Raw genomic sequence first — 17,717 nt, 5'->3', positions numbered from 1 at the left:
TTTTAAAATTAGAAAAAAAAAATCAACATTTAAGAAATTTCAAAAAGTATGCCAATGTCTTTTAAAAAATTGAAGTTCTGAAGAAAATTTGCAAAAATATAATTTTTTTTAAAAGAATACTTGAATTTGATAACACAAATTCATAACATTGCTTTTCTTATTTTGTTGTTGTTGTTTGCCCACCTCTCTCCACATATTAAGCATGTAAAATAAGTTTAAGTGGCAGTAAAATTAATAGGAAGAGTAGGAGGCAAAGTACAGCAGTGGCAGGCTTCAGTGCTAGTTGTGACACATATTTTGTTTGACAAAAAGTTAACGCATAATTTCATCTCTTGTCAATGTCTCTTATCATCAATACCCTCTGTAGGAAAAATGAAAAAAGTAATTGTTTAAGTAATTTTTTTTTTTTTTTTGCTCCTGCAGAGGAGTCAGAGAGCTGCATGAGGCCCCGGAGCCGCAGGTTGAGGACCATTGGTTATGACAGAAGTGTGTTAACAGCCTGGCATGAAAACACTTTTGTACCCATGACCCATTTTTTATTTTTGGCAACTTGCAAAAGTCATTTTGAATCATTACTACAATTATTATAATAATACAGCTAAGAGTTATAAATAATTAGTCAAATTTAGAATGGGAAGCTATCCTTAGTAAGACCTGGACTTCACCTCTGCTGCTGAGTTAGCTGAAGTCAGCATTTCCAACATGGTGTCTGTCATCTTTGAGCTTCATAACAGAAACCAAAGGCTGATGTGTCTGAAACCTGGACCAGGTTTTAATCTGTCTATGAGCCACAGCAGAAAAAGTACCACATACCAAGAACCGTAAACCACCTGTCTCCATGTTTCACCTTCAGTCTTTAAACCCGGTCCCACTCTGTGTGGATCCAGATCTGCTTTAATCCTTCATGGGTTGTTTTCACACTGCTGATATTGATCCAGATTATGCAAAATCTCTGACACCACGACATGGGTTTGGTTTTGGTTCCTAAGTGATGCTTTTCAGCGGTTTAGCTTTTATTTCCTGCAGAGCAAACTTGTGATAAAACAGGATAATTAAAGCCTTTGGAAATGTGCTCTGAGCCGTGTCAGCTGAGGAAAAAAATGTGAAAGTGCGTTTTCTTTCTCTTTTTTTAGCCTTGTTTGAACTGCGGAGCCCGCAGTGTTTATAGTGTAAACACACTTCATCTGTTTTTAACAGGCAGCAGAGTCTGAAGCCACCTCAAAGCTCAGCTCAAAGCTCAGCTCGTCTTATGTCGGATGAAGGAACAGGGAAACCCAGCAGAGAGCAGCAGCCCTTAAAAGGCCACTGACTTAACATATTTACATTCAGGACTTAATTACCCAGAATAACCTGTGACGTTACTGGCAGCAGAGCGGTTAAATTAAGAGAAATCCTGTGACTGCTGGGCTACTACTCCACATACTTTCCTCAGGAATGGAATGCTGCTGCTCCCAGAGCAGACGGAGGGAGGAGGGCGCTGTTTTCTCTCAGCTTATGCACATTTTTGAATACCTTGTAGTGAAGACCATGAAAGAGTCTCCTTATAGGAGGAGGAGGAGGAGGAGGAGGAGGAGGAGGAGGAGGGAGGGGGGATGTTTACCAGGACAGCTCTGGGTTCAGGGCTCCCTGCTGGCAGCACAAGCTGAGTGTTCCTCTCCTGAAGAGCTCTGAGCTCTAACTCAAGCAACAGGAGCTGACTTTGTACGGATTAGTTTTGTAAAGTAAGCAAAAGCAGTCGCCAGCGGTATCTATCTTCTATTTCTGGCCTCCCCCGGCCCCCCTCCCAGACTGACGTCAGCAGAAAGTTATTTTCATGAATGGAGGGGGCGGTCACGAGGAATCGGTGACGTGGGTGCTTGCGGAAGCAGAGCGTGGAATGTTGTTCATTGTTGTTGTTTTGTGTTAATTCAGTGAAGGAGGATCCACGGTGCGCGTCTGCTGGACGCTTTACACGGAGCGTGTCGGGGATCTGCGTGGCTTCAACGGAAAACCCACTCCACTGCTTTTTGAGTGTCCTGGACCACAGAGACCCGCGTTCACAGAGGTGAGCTGCTTTTTATCAATACTTGAGGAGATGTGTGAACATTCCTCCCTGTAAAGAGCTGGAGGTGTCGCGGTGGCTGTCAGCGCGCGCTGGGGGACGCACACTGCCACGCGCTCCTCAGGTTCCGATGAGTTTTTTGATCCCGCTTGAGAAAGTTTGAGGATTTGTTTCTGCTGCGTGGACACGTGTTGTGCTGGAGTAACACAACACAGTGTCCCGCAAAATGTCCGAGAGCTGAACACAAGACGCGCAGCAAAAAATGACGAAAAATTATTTAAAAAATTAAATTAAAAAAAAAACTCCACTTGTTTGAAACATGTGACGTCATCGAATTTTCTTAGTCTTTTTTTGTAAAAAAAAAAAAAAAAAAAAAAAGGAAAATATTTTTTTTTAATATAAAATAAAATAAAAGCCTTAAAAAAATCAACAAAAAACAACCCTCAACTCGATTAATCGATTAATTTTACGGTTTTTTATATTAACGTTATGCTCCAAATGCTAAAAACTGCTGTTACAACACATCCTCATTAGTTAGTAAGGCCTTATCACACAACCCAAACTGTGTCATAAGGCAGCGCGCATATTCTGATTTGCGTAATTCGCCTGTTTATTTATAGAAACACATTTTTTCAGGGGGAAAGAAGCGAAACTCGTGAGTTTAAACTGATTAATCGCCATTTTTTTTTCTAAAAGTCATGTAATTCGTCCACTCCCTCTAGCTTATTTTGGTAAAAGCTGATATAACACAAATGCCAGCCTACTTCTGCCTTTGGAAACAACACGTGGTCTGCATTTTAGACATGTGGGACAAAGGGCACGATGTGGAGCTGGACCACCAGGGCTGACTGGTCTGTTCAGAGGAAATAAACAGACAGCAAACAGCAGGAGGGGCAGAGTAAGACTCTATAACACAATACATCACTAGGGGGAACCTCACCTTAGAGATCATCACTGCTGGAAACAGATCAAGAGATTGTTTTTAGAGTGTTTACATTTTAGCCTTTTTCTGTCTATTTAAAATCTGAACCCTGATCTCTGGAGTGGGCAGTTTTTGTGTCATTTGTTCCTCTTTGTGGTTCATGTGCTCTGTGCTTGCTGCTCTCAGTGGGAGTGGGTGCACTTCTCTGTCATGAGGCGACCATGTGGTTTAATCACAGAAGTGATGATGATAATAATGATGATGATGATGGCTCCTCTGCTTGGAGAAGGAGTTATCAGCTGACTCATCTGTCCGTGACAGTGACAGAGCACATCAGGAGAAATCCCCCTTTTCTAAAAAGGATGTTGTTGGTTTGTCAGCAGACATTTCTCCCTGTCTGAAAGCAGAATGCAAAGCGTTCCTGCGGTGGAGTATTGTGAAAGTAAAATAGCTGTGGTCGGTGATGTGATGACTCACAGGGAACACGTTTGGTGCTGTGTGTTTCTGCTCCGCTTCCTGGAAAAATAGATGTCAAGTTTTTTTGCTTATTGACTTAGGGAGCGTGTGATTTTTCTCCACAGCTGAACATGCCAAACACAGAGCACACAGGCAATAACAGAGCAACGTGTGAACACGCCTGTGCTGCCTCCATCCAAAAGTGACTTCCTGACAGTTACACAGAGCTCCGTCTGCCACCCACAGAGATCAGCATCCTGTCTTTTCATGCCGCAGAAAGCAGCTGCTTTCACCTCATCGTGCTCTGAGGAGGGGGCCGGTGTCAGGTTCACATATTTATTTATTCTGAGGGGTTGTGTTTTTGGGAATTCCTGGCCACTTCCTGGTTCAATGTCAGATCATTTCTCTTGGCAAACTTCCTGATTCCAGTGTGACAGGTTGCAGCATCATGAGGGAACACATTCAGCATTTTGTGACATCTATTTTCCATCCACTTGTTGGGAAATTAGAGATTTGATGCTGTCATGTTTGTGTTGGATATACAGAATTAATGATGTGTTGCTGCAGTGACAGGCAGAAAGAAGTGGGACACCTCTTTTTTCTCCTTCTGCATTCTTGACATTTCTTAAAATCCCAGCTTCCCTGGTTGAGGAAAAATCTCTGCTGAGGTATCAGGCGAGCTCTCCTCCCTTTCCGCCTAAAAAAAGAAAACTTCTGGTGGTCATGCCAACCATTTCCAAGGTTCTGTGTTCTTTCCTTCCTCCCCATGAAACAACGGGATTTTCCAGGAAACGTCAGATTGGGAGGGTGTGATTCCCTGCCGCTGGTTGTCGCTTTTACCAGTAAACAGCATGACTCACCGCTCAGCTATGCTCTCCATTTCCTCCACATAATATCCCACCAAATGTGCTGCGCTGGAGAAAGAGCAGAGCGCCCGGCGCAGCAGACTGTGGAGAAATCTCTCCTCCTCCCTGAGAAAAATGCAGGAGGAAGGGATCCGGCTGTCGGCTTTACCTGCTTCAGAGTTCAAACTTAACGAGGGGAAAACAAAGAGTGGTGGTGAAGTGGGTCTGCATCCATCACTGCAGCGTGAGCCAGCTCCTCGGCTCTTTGATTTGCTGTTTATAAAAGGAGAAAGCTGGGCCTCACTGTGACCTGCTGCAGCTGAAGGGGAGCCTTGAACTTGACCAGATGCCTGTCTGACCTAAAACACATAAACATGTGACATCAGGGAAACAGTGATTTGTTCAACTGACTTCATCTTAATACACACATCATTCCTTAAAACTACAAACCACACGCCCACACAGAGAACACTGGAAAAACTGAAACCTTATCAAGTGTTTTTGTCTTATTTTAAGTAAAAATGACTTATTATGCTCAATATGAGCCACATTCACCTGATCAGTCCAGAAAAATATCTTGTTTAAAGTTAGTTAAAGACAAAATTGAGATTTGAATTGCTGTAACAAGTAAAAAAAAATCTGACAACGCAGGAGTCTGCAACCTTTGCTTTCTTAGGAGCTGTTTTACTTCAGCTGAGCTTGATTAAAGTCATTCAAGAGCCACAAAATCTACTTTATCCTCACAATAAAGACAAAAAAGTGTAAAATTCCGAACATATTTAAAATCTGAACAATACTGAATAACAAAAAATTTGATAAATAAATAACTAAATATATAAATAAATAAATATAAATAAATAGATAATAAAGTAATTTAATAATTCAATAGTTTGTTAATTTAATAATAAAATAAAAAATGCAAACATTTCAGAAAGTTTGAAAACAATAGAAAAAAAGTCAAACAACTTGAGAATTCAAAAAAATTGCTAAAAGTTAGAAAAAAATAAAAATAAATTTGCAAAAATTTCAAATAATTTTTAAATCTAAAAAATTTGCATAACTTTCACATTTTTTTAAAATGTTTCAAATCATTTACAAGATTAAAGAAAGAAATATTATAAATTTTCAAAAATTTTAAACAATTTTTAAATTTAAAAAATTGGCACAACTTTCACATTTATTTATTTATTTTTTTAATCATTTAGAAAATTAAAGAAAGAAACATCATAAATTTGCCAAAAAAATTAATCTTCAAATTAAAAAAAAATAAATAAATAAATTTACAAAACTTGAAAAAACAAAAATTCTTTTAGTCCAAATTTTTTACTTTGCAAAAAAATAAAAAAATAAAAAAATAAAAATAATCCAAATCGAAGAAAAATATACGTTGCTCCAAAGCTGCAGGTTGCAGACCCTTGTGCCAATGGAAGATGAACAATTTTGGTCAAAAATTTGCTTCAAAGTAGAATAATTTCTCAATACAAAAAACTTTTCTCCAATTTATAGGCAGATTTATTTTTCACTTTTTACAGCAATTCAGACCTCATTTTGTCTTTAAATAACCTGAAATAAGACATTTTTCTGGACTGCCCAGGCTTGTGGCTTATATTAAGTCTAAAAAGACATTTTCTACTTAAAATAAGACAAAACTTTTTCCGTTTTTTTTTTTCCAGTCGAGTCTGCTCAGCTCTCTGTTTTAGACAGTTTTAAAAATAGTCCAGAGACGGGTGAGTGCACTCTCCAGGCCGTGTGTACTCACAAAGAACAAAGAGGACTGGTTTCCTGGAAAACATGACGTTTTTCACATGAACTGAGACGTTGGCTAAAGTTAAACTCTGAAATATGTCTCCATGTTTTGGAAATGACGTTCAGCTGAGGAGAAACTCCGACGTCACTCCTCCTGAGAGTTTTATCTTAAATAAGTAACTGAGCTGTTAGTCATCAGAGTGTCATCCTCAGGAATAAAACATAGCTTCATGTTTTAAAGCGCTGCTGGAGTAAAACAGCGCCTGTTTGTTTACGTCTCACACTGTGGAGCGTAATGGACTCCTGACTCCCACATGTGCTCACAGGCTGCCTCTGATTTGTTTGGGCAAGTAAAAAGATGTGAGACGTTTCTGAATTCCAGACATTTTGTGAATTTTGAAGCCGTCTTTTTTTCTAAACGAGCAGGAGAGTCTGAACCCCACCCCCACAGCTAAAGTGCATGGCAGGACATACTCAGGCTGCAGTGAAGGTCTGCTGCTTTGTGCCTGTGACCTGTGAGGGTTTGCACATGTGTGTTCACTCAGGAATGTGGTTTTGTTCTGAAGCGCGCCATCTGCGGCTTCTCTCTGAGGTATTTTCCCAGACTCTGCCTCAGCGCTGGGGAGAAGTATGTGCTGTTATCTTGATTTGTTGGGAGCTGAACTTGACGTCTTTAAGGTAAAGATGGGATTTCTGTATCTGTCAGTGATTAAAGCTGCTCTTCCTTCCTGCAGCCTCTGCCGTCTTGATGAGGGAAAGCATGTCCTTCTGTGGGTTGCAAAAACATAAGCACATGCCTCAAGAATTTGAGGGAAACAACCTGGCCTCTTAGCTCCAGCTCGGAGGCCTCTTGTATGTCGAAGGGAGGCCCCACACCACTTTTCCATGATCTTTAAAAGGAATATACCCAGGGACCCCCTCTGACGCAATCCCACTTAAATTGGGGTGTTTTTAGCCAACGTGCTGTCGAGGAATGCTGTTTTTTTTAGTCTCATTTTTTATTTGATAGTTGCGTAATCTGAATTATGCAATTCTTTGCAAAATAAATAAAGAAGATCAGACAGTGCAGATGTTCCCAAGATCTCTAAACATGAGTTAATGTGGCTGTGGGTTGGGCTGTTTGTGTTCCAGCTCTCTGCGAGGACCATTTACTGCTGGAAAACAACCCCAGAGAACATTCTGCAGACGAGGGATGTTGAGTTTTAACCACCTCCTACAAAGAGAAGCTGAGATGTTTTCATGTTGACTGTTTCATGCACTATTCCTCCTCAGTCAGCAGCTCTGAAGCCCCGCATTAGCATTAAAGCTGGGACATGGGAAAATATGATAAACCTCCCAAAAAGAGACGCTCCACCCTGAGTTATTGACACTGAATAAAATCATTCATTAACATTTAGTTGAACTAAATCTTCATCCCATCTGTCAATAAAGCCTGCCACCGCTCTACTTCACCTCCTACAACATCAACAGCCCACCAACTTTCCATGCACCTGTGGCTGACCTCAAGTTTTACAGCCCTGGGAAGATAACTACATCTACAAAAAGACTAATCTGGAAGAAAAGACAGATTTTAATTCTGTGTGGATGGATTCATTTAACTGACACTGTGCCGGTTTAATATACATGATTGAAATAAAGCCAGACATTAACAAACAACCAAAAATGATAAGTTAGGTTATATTATCAATATAAGATATAAAATACAAGTATTCTTTAAAAAAAAAATAATTTAATAAATTTCCATTTTAAAAAAAAAATGGCAATTTATTTTTTTTTATTACATAATTTTTTTAATTTTTAAGTTTTAATAATTTTTTGCAAATTTCCTTTTTTTTCAAATTTTGTGGCAAAATATTATTATTATTATTATTATTATTATTATTATTATTATTATTATTATTATTATTATTATTATTATTATTACTTAAATCTTATATTTTCCGTTTTTTTTTTTTTTTTTTTTTTCAAATTCCAATTGTTTGGCCAATTAATGAAATCTCACTTTTTTTTTAATTTTTGCATTTTTTTATAAAGTAAGGGTGAAATTTACGCAGCTGTTTGGAATTTATTCATTTATTGTAACTTTTTGCAAATTTTTACAATTTTTAAAAATGCTTGCAATATTTTTCCTTTTTTTTTGCAAAATTTTTGGTAATTTCAAAACTTTTTGACATCTTGTACAGTTTCATAAATTCAATAACTGCCCATTTAGATAGTTGTTTCCTAGATTATTATTTGGAAATATGTATATTTTTCTTTTATTTAAAATTTCATTTTTTTGGCCAACTTATGAAATAGTATTTTTTTCAATTTTTGCATTTTTTTTAAAAATGAAAGAGTGACATTTTTGCAGATTTATAAAATTATTATTATATGTATATTTTTTTACTATTTGCAATTTTTTCAAATTCCAAAATCATAGAAATTTATGTGATTTATTTAGTTTTGAAAAGTTTTGGTAATTTTAACATTTTTGACATCTCATGTACAGTTCCATAAATACATACATTAAAAAAACTTCTTATTTAGGTAGTTACCTCCTAGATTTTAACTGTATAGAATGTTGACACTTTCTTGTATTTATTGTGAAGATAAAGTAGATTTTGTGGCTCCTGAATGACTTTAATCCAGATGAGATTAAATAAAACGGCTCCTCTGAAAGTGAAGCTTGCAGACCCCTGACTTGTCCCGTGCTCACCTAAATTGTTTAGTTGGCAGAAATTTGTGTCAGCACTGTGGGCTAAATATATCCTCCAGAGTTAAATAAGGGCATGGAGCTGCTCAGGAAAGCCCAGTGTAAGGGGATCCAAGCGGCAGACGGAGCCCTGGATCCATAGACTACATTGTCTCACAGCAGAAAATACTCGTGTGACTATAAAGGAAAGTATTTCTGTGTGACACTCTATCTCCAGGAATTTTCCACATGCGTATGAAGTGCTGCGTAAAGTTCAGCTCCACTGTTCTGCTGATGTGATACGCTGCTGTATCATCTGATGAGGAGGAGGAGGAGGAGGAGGAAGAGTGTGAGGCTGTTCACAGATTAAAGGAGGGATGAATCTGAGACGATAGGATAAAAACAAAGAGGAGCTGAGGAGCACAGACACAGGAGGCATGAGCAGCTCTGCTGATTTGTACTATGTATAGGCTGTGTTGCGGTTATGAATGAGACTTGTTTACCCTTTTGGTGACCATGTGACTCACACTCCCACACCCATTGGCAGGGCGTTTCCATGGCAGCAGCTGAGCATGGAACAGTGTGCTCGTAGTCAGGCTGGACGGCAGGTCCTGAAATGGAGCCTTGGGGGGATGTGTGCCTCTCACAGGATCACAGCTCAGCGCTCGGGCTTTTTTTGGCCATGGCAGCCGTCTGGAAGGCATGTGGCTCAGTGTGTAATGAGCTCACAGAGACTCCTCTCCAACGGCCGGAGAGCTTTAATGCAAAGACGTGAGAAGACAAACAGAGGGAGGGACAGACAGCTTGTTTCTAATCTCGCCTGGTCTAGTGAACTACATTGGTCGAGGCCCTCCTTCTCTGCGAGTAAACACAGAGCTCCCAGAGAGGCGGGTTAACGGTGTTAGGCTGCCCTCTGCTGGAGAAAGGGAGCCTAACATGCAAACACAAATATTGACACATGACGCAACACTGGAATGTTGTTGTGATGTATTTAAAGAGGATTTATGAGAAGGAGTGCCAGCATTATGGAGTTCCCAGGATCTGCATGGGACCAGAGAGAGCCTCAGCAGCTGCAGTTTACTGACACAAGAATTAAACAGAGCATCATCACTTCCTCTTTGGGTTATGTTACGCAGCCATTACTCTGACGCTGGAAAACTTAAAGTCCCTGTGAGGAGTTTCCATTCTCCTAATCCACACTTTAACATGAATTTATCAGCACCAATATTACAGGTTATTCCTCAATGCTAATTCTTGGCCTCCTGAGCAGGTTGGACGTCTAAGTCTCCATGGCAACACCACGCTAGCTGATAAAGTTTAGTAGAGAGAAGAGAGGTCTGTTTTTCTCTGCTAAAATCGATTCCTATGATTAATTTTGTAGTGATGGTGGACACTGGAGCCGAACTGTCAGACAGAAAAAGGACAGAAGAGCAGAAGAAAGAGAAACAGGAGAGAGATAGAGCACGAGCTAAAGGCTATAACACAAGCTAAAAGCTAACACATGAGCCAAGGAGTATAACAGTAGCTACAGGCTAAAACATGAGCTATAGGCTAAAACAAGAGCTAAAGGCTGAAACACAAGCTAAAGGTTAAAACAAAGTCAAAGGGGCTAAAACCACAGCTAAAGGCTTAAATGAAGGCTAAAGTCTAAAACACAAGCAAAAGGCTTAAACCCAAGCTAAAGGCTAAAATGAGAGCTAAAGTCATGCACTTAAAGGCTAAAACACAGGCTAAAGGTGAAAACATGGAGTAAAGGCTAAAAAACTAACTTTAGATTAAAACACGGGCTAAAGCCTAAAACACAAGTTAAAGGTTAAAACATATGCTAAAGGCTCAAACATGTGCTGAAGGCTAACACACACATTAAAGACTGAAATAAAAGCTCAAGGCAAAAACACAGGCTTAAGGCGGAGACACAGGCTAGAAGGCTAAAGCCCAAGCTAAAGGCTACAACAAAAGCTAAAGTCTAAAACATACACTAAAGGCTAAAACACAGGCTAAAGGCTAACACATGGGCAAAAGCCGAAAACACAAGTCAAATGCTAAAACATATGCTAAAGGCTAAAACACAGGCTAAAGAATGAAGCACACGCTAAAGGCTAAATATACAAGCTAAATGCTATAACACAGGCTTTAGGGCTGAAACACAAGCTAAAGGCTAAATCACAGGCTAAAGGGCTAAAACACAAGCTAATGGCCAAAACATGAGCTAAAGGCTTAAACACAGGCTAAAGACTAAAACACAGTTTAAAGACTAAGATAGAGGCCAGAGGCTAAAATATTAGCCAAAGGCTATTATACGAACTGAAGACGAAAACACAAGCATAAGGCTTCAACATGAGCTAAAGGCAAAAACACAGGTTAAAGTGCTTAAACACATGCTAAAGGCTAAAACACAGGCTAAAGGGCTAAAGCCCAAGCTAAAGGCTTAAATGAGAGCTCAAGTCCAAAACACAAGCTAAAGGCTAAAACATGAGCTTAAGGCTTAAACACAGGCTAAAGCCTAAAACACAAGCTAAAGGCTAACAGACAGACTAAGACACAGGCTAGAGGCTAAAATATTAGCCAAAGGCTATTATACGAACTGACGACGAAAACACAAGCATAAGGCTTTAACATGAGCTAAAGGCTAAAACACAGGTTAAAGGCTACTAAACTACGGTACAAACTGACAAAGTTAGCTCGTTGTCATGTTTCAAAGCGTAGCTGTACCTAACTGTTGATAAATACCTTACCTCATGGAGTTGTATTTGGTAAAAAGTTGTCTTGAACAAAGAAAAGTAGATCTCTGTTCATATCCAAAACAAACACACGCCGTGTTCGGAGCCAAGTCTTCGCCACAGTGTGTGAGACTCCAGGCCAAAAGGTGGCGCTGCAGTTGATCAAAACAGATCATCCTCATAGCCTCTTCAACAAAAAAAATAGATTTTTGTCAAACCTGAATTTGTAAAGTGTCTCCAGATTTAAACTCAGTGATAAACTCTGTTAAAGAGGAAATAAATGAATGTGTAGTTTTTAGTCTAACGTGTGTTTCCTCTCTTCTTCCTCCACAGTGTCTCTTCTGTGAGCTTCTGGCCAGTTGTCTGCATGCAGGGAATGACGACTCACTTTAAGACGAGCAAAGCTTTAAAGGTGAGTCTGAGGAGTTTACCTGAGGCCCAAACAGCCGCCGTGTGTCCGTCTGTTCTGACTCACCTTCCCTCCCCCGCAGGTCAAGAGGGAGGCGGGTGAGAATGCCCCGGCGCTCAGCGACGATGAGCTGGTGGCCATGTCCGTACGGGAGCTCAACCAGCACCTGCGCGGCCTCACCAAGGAGGACGTTGTACGGTTGAAGCAGCGCCGGCGGACCCTGAAGAACCGAGGCTACGCCGCCAGCTGCCGCATCAAGCGCGTCACCCAGAAGGAGGAGCTGGAGAGACAGAAGATCGAGCTGCAGCACGAGGTGGACAAGCTGGCCCGGGAGAACGCCAGCATGAGGCTGGAGCTGGACGCCCTGAGAGCCAAGTACGAGGCCCTGCAGTGCTTCGCCCGGACTGTGACCCGCGGGCCCCTCTCGCCCGGCAAAGTGGCCACCACCAGCGTCATCACCATCGTCAAGTCGGCCAACCACAACAACTCCAGCCCGGCGCCCTTCTCGGCCCCGTCCTAGTCCCGACAGGACTGGGCTCCTCTCCTCCTGCCTGGTCCTTTCTGGTTCCGACCCAGCTTGAGTCCACTCATCCTGCGCTGAGAGGACGCTCAGCGGTTAGACTGAAGGATGGGATGGGCCGACGAGCTCTCCGTGACGTGACGCTGCGTTCACCTCTGTCTCCCTCTGCGTGTGTCTCTCTTACACAGCCTACACCGTCTGTGCACTGTGCAAACCCCGCCCCCCCAGCACCGGCAGGCCTCAGGCCTCTGTGACCCCCCCACTCTGACCAACACTCTGTGGTCTGAGACGTGTTTAACACCGTACTGAGGACAGCTCCAACACTTGATGCACGGGAGCTTCCAGCCTGAGATGGTTTGATATCTGATCCTAAAGCCAAATGAAAAGTTTTTACGTCGAGCCTTTGAAGCCGTCGCCTTAAGAAGATCTGGGAATGATCTGAGTCGATCATCTCCTGGTCGAACACAAAGTGATTCTGTTGATCAATCAGAGAGCTCTCCATGATGCAGTTTGGTTTCTGACCAACCCCCAAAGGCTGTACTCGGTATTCCTGGTTATTCAGGTTTCTATCGGGTCAGCTGTGCCAAAAATACGCCAGGGGATTATAATCTGTGCACTTAAAGTTCGACTTCCCCACACGCCTTTGTTAAACTGCAGAATATTCACCTGCAGACGTTTTCCTCTGACTTCACGCTCAGGCTGTCTGATGTTTTAATGTTGTGTTTGACATTCACACCACACTTAAAAACAAGTTCACTTCAAAATAATCTTTTTTTAATGGCAGCTTCCAAAAAAGTCTCAGCTTCACTGTAAAAAGTGAAATCTAATCAAGAGAAAACTTGTTTCATTCAATTCAGACCTCATTTTTGTCTATGAATAACTTGAAACAAGACATTTTTCTTGACTGATGTGTTAAAAAAAGGCTTATATCAAGTTTAAAAAAAACATTTTTTACTTAAAATGAAAAAAAAAGCTCAATTAGGTTTCAGTTTTTGCAGTGTAGACTCAGTTTAGACTTTAAAGTTGAATTCAAATCAGATTTTTAAAAGTACGGGATCTTAAAGTGCATAAATGTTCACATTAACAGGTGTTAAATTGTAGTTTGTTATAAAATGTTTGTTTTAATTTGAAATATTGCCCCTTTGCCTCCATTACACTGCAAAAAAAAAAAATGTTTTTCTTATTTTAAGTGAAAATTGTTTTGTTTTACTTGATAAACAATTTTGAAATTTGAAAAAATTGGCACAACTTTCACATTTTTCACTAGTTTAAAGCAAATTTTTCTTGTTCAACTGGCACAAGGGTCTGCAACCTGCTGTTTCGGAGCATCATGTATTGTTTCTTTAATTTTTGCAAATTTGTTTTTGCCAATTTTATACATTGAATTTTTTTATTTTTTTTATTTAAAAATTCATTTTGGGCAAATTTATAATGTCTCTTTTTTATTTTAAACCTTTGAAAAAAAAAACATCATAAATTTGCCAAAAATTGAATTTTGGAATTTAAAATAAAAAGAATAAAATAAAAAAATAAATGTATAAAATTTGCAAAAACTAAAATATTTTTATGCAAATTTTATATTTTGCAAAAAGAAAAAAAAATGCAAAAATTAAAGAAAAAATACATAATGCTCCAAAGCTTGAAATTACACATTTTTTTAGACTTTAACTGAAAATAAGAAATAAGATCTCAGATTTTTTGCAGTGAAGATTGTCAACACAGCACTACAACACGATGACATCATCCAAAAGCGTGACGTCAGAGGAAACTAACCTCTGTTTGTATAGTCGATTAGATCCTTTGATAGTTTTGTTTAAAGATGGCCACGTGTGCCTTTAAATGTCCCTGCAGGTCGTCCCCTCATCCTTTTGTCATTTTCTGTAACTGTAGCTGAGATATATATAAATATATTTTTACACCGGGGCTGAAATTGATGTGAACTTTCCGTTGTATCTTCAGTTATAAGATGCTCGAGGTGAGCGCCTGTTTCTTAGATGAAACTGTCTTTTTAATTCGTTGCTGATTCGTTTGGATCCAGAAGATCCGACGTTGCCTTGGGTCTATCATTGAATAGCACTTAGTAGATGACTGTTCAGATACAGTATAAAAGAGAAACACAGGGCAGGAGATTCCTACATGTGGAAATAAATGATCCAAACTAACTAAACGAGCATCTCTGAGCTCCAGAGGCTGAACTGCGCGTAGATGAAATGTGGTGAGACCACAGAGAGCAGGATCCAGCCCGGTGTGACTGAGGATGCTTTCTGCTGCAGCACTGATCAGGTTTTAAGTGCCCCTCTTTGGTAGGTAATCCATATTGGATTTAGTGATAATGAGAGAGGTCCTTAGAAGTGAAATGCAATCCATCTTACTTCCTGTATATTACAGATTACTGACACGTTAAAGCTCCCACTGCCTCGCCGTCACTTTACATGAATAACTCCGTCCAAATAGAAATCATTCCTACTGCTGGGTCACTGAAAGTGCTGCTGCTGGTGTTGCTAACTCTCAAACAGTAGCTACCAAACTTTGCTTTTGACACACTCTTCTGCAAGAGAACTCCTGATGCCCATCTCTAAACGACAGCGGCGTCCAAACGCAGTCGGCGCCTTCCTTCTGTCGTCTGTTTTAATGTATTTAACGATTCATTTCACTTGAAATCAAGCCATTCATTCAGAGGATCCATTCCTTCTTTGGAGTGAAGTCATTAGAGATTGCTCATGTCAGGATTTTCTCTTGGCTAAGAGGACATGACTGTTTTCCCCTGTTCCAAAGCTGCAAAGAACAGTACGGGGAACCTTGCTGCTGTACATCCTGCTGTGATTCGAAGCAGGGGCATTGCTGTGTTCTTACTCTTGTTTTGTATTCTCATTGGTTTCTATGTTCAACAACCTTTGTTTTCTTTCTGATACTTAGTTTTATATACATATACAATATATAAATATATATATTACATATTTTTCTATATTTATGTCTTTTGCTATCCTGGGAGTGGTGTGATTATGTAATCATCCTTTGGAGTCTGATCATGTGGATGCTGACCTTTTCCTGAGAAAGTTGTATTTACATATACGATGAGAAAACTGCTCTTAAGTCCTCTGTGGGAGTGTTCACACCCTGTGAGTGCTCCTCTTCTGTTTTATAATCTGCCATGCACACATTGGACAGTCTAAGACTAGTGTTACGAACAGGGTGCAGCTTTTTATCTGTCGCCGTCCAGATGCAGCTGTTTAAAACGAGCGTGGCATCAGATTCACATGGTTAGAAAAGTGAATCAGACTGATTTCATCTACGAGGAAAAAATCTGTTTAGATCAGGGGTCTGCAACCTTTACTTTCATAGGAGCCATTTAGCCTCAGCACACCTGGATTAGAGTTAATCCAGAGCAACAAAATCTACTTTATTTTAACAATAAAGACGTTTAAGTGTCTATAAATTATTTAAAATCTAGAACAGAATAATTATGTAAACAAGAACCTTTTTAGATTTATGACAATGTACATGTGATGTCTTAGTTTTTTTTTTCTTTTTTAATTTTTAACATATCTGCAACAACTTGAAAAATTTGCAAAAATTTTGGAAATTTAAAATTAAAAATTTTGATTTTTTTTTTTTTTTTTTTTTTTACAAAATTTGCAAATGTTAAAAAAATAATAATTTTATACATTTGCAAAAAGTGAAAAAAAAAAGAAATTTCAAAATTGGCAAATGTTTTTTAAAGATTAAATTTTATACATTTGCAAAAAAAAAAAATCAAAAGTTCAGAAAAATTTGCCATTTTCAAAAATCTAAAAAATGATCAAAATATTTTGAAATTTGCAAAAATGAAATATCAAAAATTGGGAAAATATATTTTTTAAAATGCCTAAAATTTTATTCAAAAAATTAGAAATAAATAAATTTGCTAATTATAAAAATATTTTGAAAGTGGCAAAAATGAAATATCAAAAATTGGAAAAATATCTTTTTTTAAAATGTCCCAAATTTTACCAAAAAAATCCAATTAAATAGATTTGCAAAAAATTGAAAAAATTCTGAAATTTCACAAATTTGCCAAATTTTAGGAGTTGATGCATATTTAGTTTAACAAAAGGTTAACCAATGATTTTTAGTGTCAATGTTTTTAATTACCAATATTCTATGTAAGAAAAAAACATTATTTCAATAATATCTTTTTTAAGCTAAAAGGAGCCACTTTATGAGTGTCACAGAGCCACGAGTTGCAGACCCTTGATTTAAATAAAGCAAAGCCACAACAAACAGGAAGAACTAACAAAATGCTAAGGGCTAACTCACACTTTGAGTTCAGAACTTGAGATCCCAGCAAAGCCTTAATTCATCTGATGAATAAATGATATTTCATTGACGATGAAAAACATTCTCATATTTTGGAGCTTTAACAGGTTTCGTCAGTTGTTCTGATATAAAAAAAAAAAAACCTGACAAACCTTAAACCTTTTTTTATGACGTCTGTAAAGCTTTTCAAACTTGCCAGAAATAATTTCTAAGCTGCTAAAAAAACTTTCCATCCAGACCTCTTTGTTTTAAAGCTGAAAATAAAGATACATGTTAAATGTTTACAGAAGTAATTTTTTAAACGTCACGACAAAAACGTTTTCTGATGAGCGTTACAACGACCCCTAGTGGTAAAGCCTCCAAACAGAATGCTGTTTGATTTCAGCACTTATTACTGTATTTTGATCATACCTTATAATAACGACATGTTAGAGAATATATTTCTGTACGGTGCCATAAAGACAAACCTCTCTCCAGGTGAACAAAGTACTCTGATGTTAATCTGACATCCAGTGACTGAGCAGAGATTCATGTTGCTCTCAGACCGTCAAACTGCAGGCAAACATTTAGAAAACACAGTTTATCCATCTCTCTAGAGACACTCTGTGGATATTTTAGGGAGAGTTAACCCTCCATCATCCCGACTGAAGCTCGTCACTCTGAGGAGCTGTAGAAGTTATTCAGGATTTCCACATGAACCATGTTAAAGCTAGAGTACAGAAATGGAAAAGGTTGTTAAGGTGAGGTTCAAACTGTCCTCTGAACACGTCTTTGATAAATAAGCTTTTCACGGCTCTGCCAGTCCTACAAGCTACCGTCTGTAACTTAAGAGTGTGGAACGTTCGATTGTTGGTTGAGGAAGTTTTGAGTGAAAATTCAATGAAGCTTTTTAAAGAAGGAATAAAGCATGTGTTTGGATGATGGGTCAGATCAGGGGTCTGCAACCTTTACTTTCATAGGAGCCATTTTGCCTCAGCCCAAAATCTGCTTTAGCTTCACAATAAAGTGGATAAAATTCTAAGCATTGTTGAAATTTATGGAATAATAATCTGAATGAGGAGTTTTTTAATTTTTTTTGTGAATTACCG

The 17,717-nt window shown here is 38.9% G+C and overlaps 1 protein-coding gene across 1 annotated transcript; it reads left to right on the top strand.

The window, feature by feature from the left end:
• The first annotated feature begins 1,917 nt into the window (after window positions 1–1,917).
• Window positions 1,918–13,253, top strand: mafk (v-maf avian musculoaponeurotic fibrosarcoma oncogene homolog K). Its single transcript, XM_074697002.1, has 3 exons — window positions 1,918–2,044; window positions 11,738–11,816; window positions 11,896–13,253. The coding sequence occupies exons 2-3, from the start codon at window positions 11,772–11,774 to the stop codon at window positions 12,331–12,333; spliced, it is 483 nt and encodes a 160-aa protein (XP_074553103.1). The 5' UTR covers window positions 1,918–2,044; window positions 11,738–11,771; the 3' UTR covers window positions 12,334–13,253.
• The last annotated feature ends 4,464 nt before the right edge of the window (window positions 13,254–17,717 follow it).

This window comes from Halichoeres trimaculatus, unplaced genomic scaffold (assembly GCF_033239565.1).
Source record: "Halichoeres trimaculatus isolate MK-OKI-2021-1 unplaced genomic scaffold, fHalTri1.1 fHalTri1_scaffold_20, whole genome shotgun sequence".
In the NCBI taxonomy this organism is placed as follows: Eukaryota; Metazoa; Chordata; class Actinopteri; order Labriformes; family Labridae; genus Halichoeres; species Halichoeres trimaculatus.
This window is presented reverse-complemented; position numbering and strand designations above follow the sequence as displayed.

Excerpts from the sequence above, each read along its gene's own strand:
- mafk (XM_074697002.1), top strand. The coding sequence starts at position 11,772 with ATGCAGGGAATGACGACTCACTTTAAGACGAGCAAAGCTTTAAAG. Across the intron at positions 11,817-11,895 it reads AGACGAGCAAAGCTTTAAAG|GTCAAGAGGGAGGCGGGTGA; the intron begins GTGAGTCTGAGG and ends CCTCCCCCGCAG.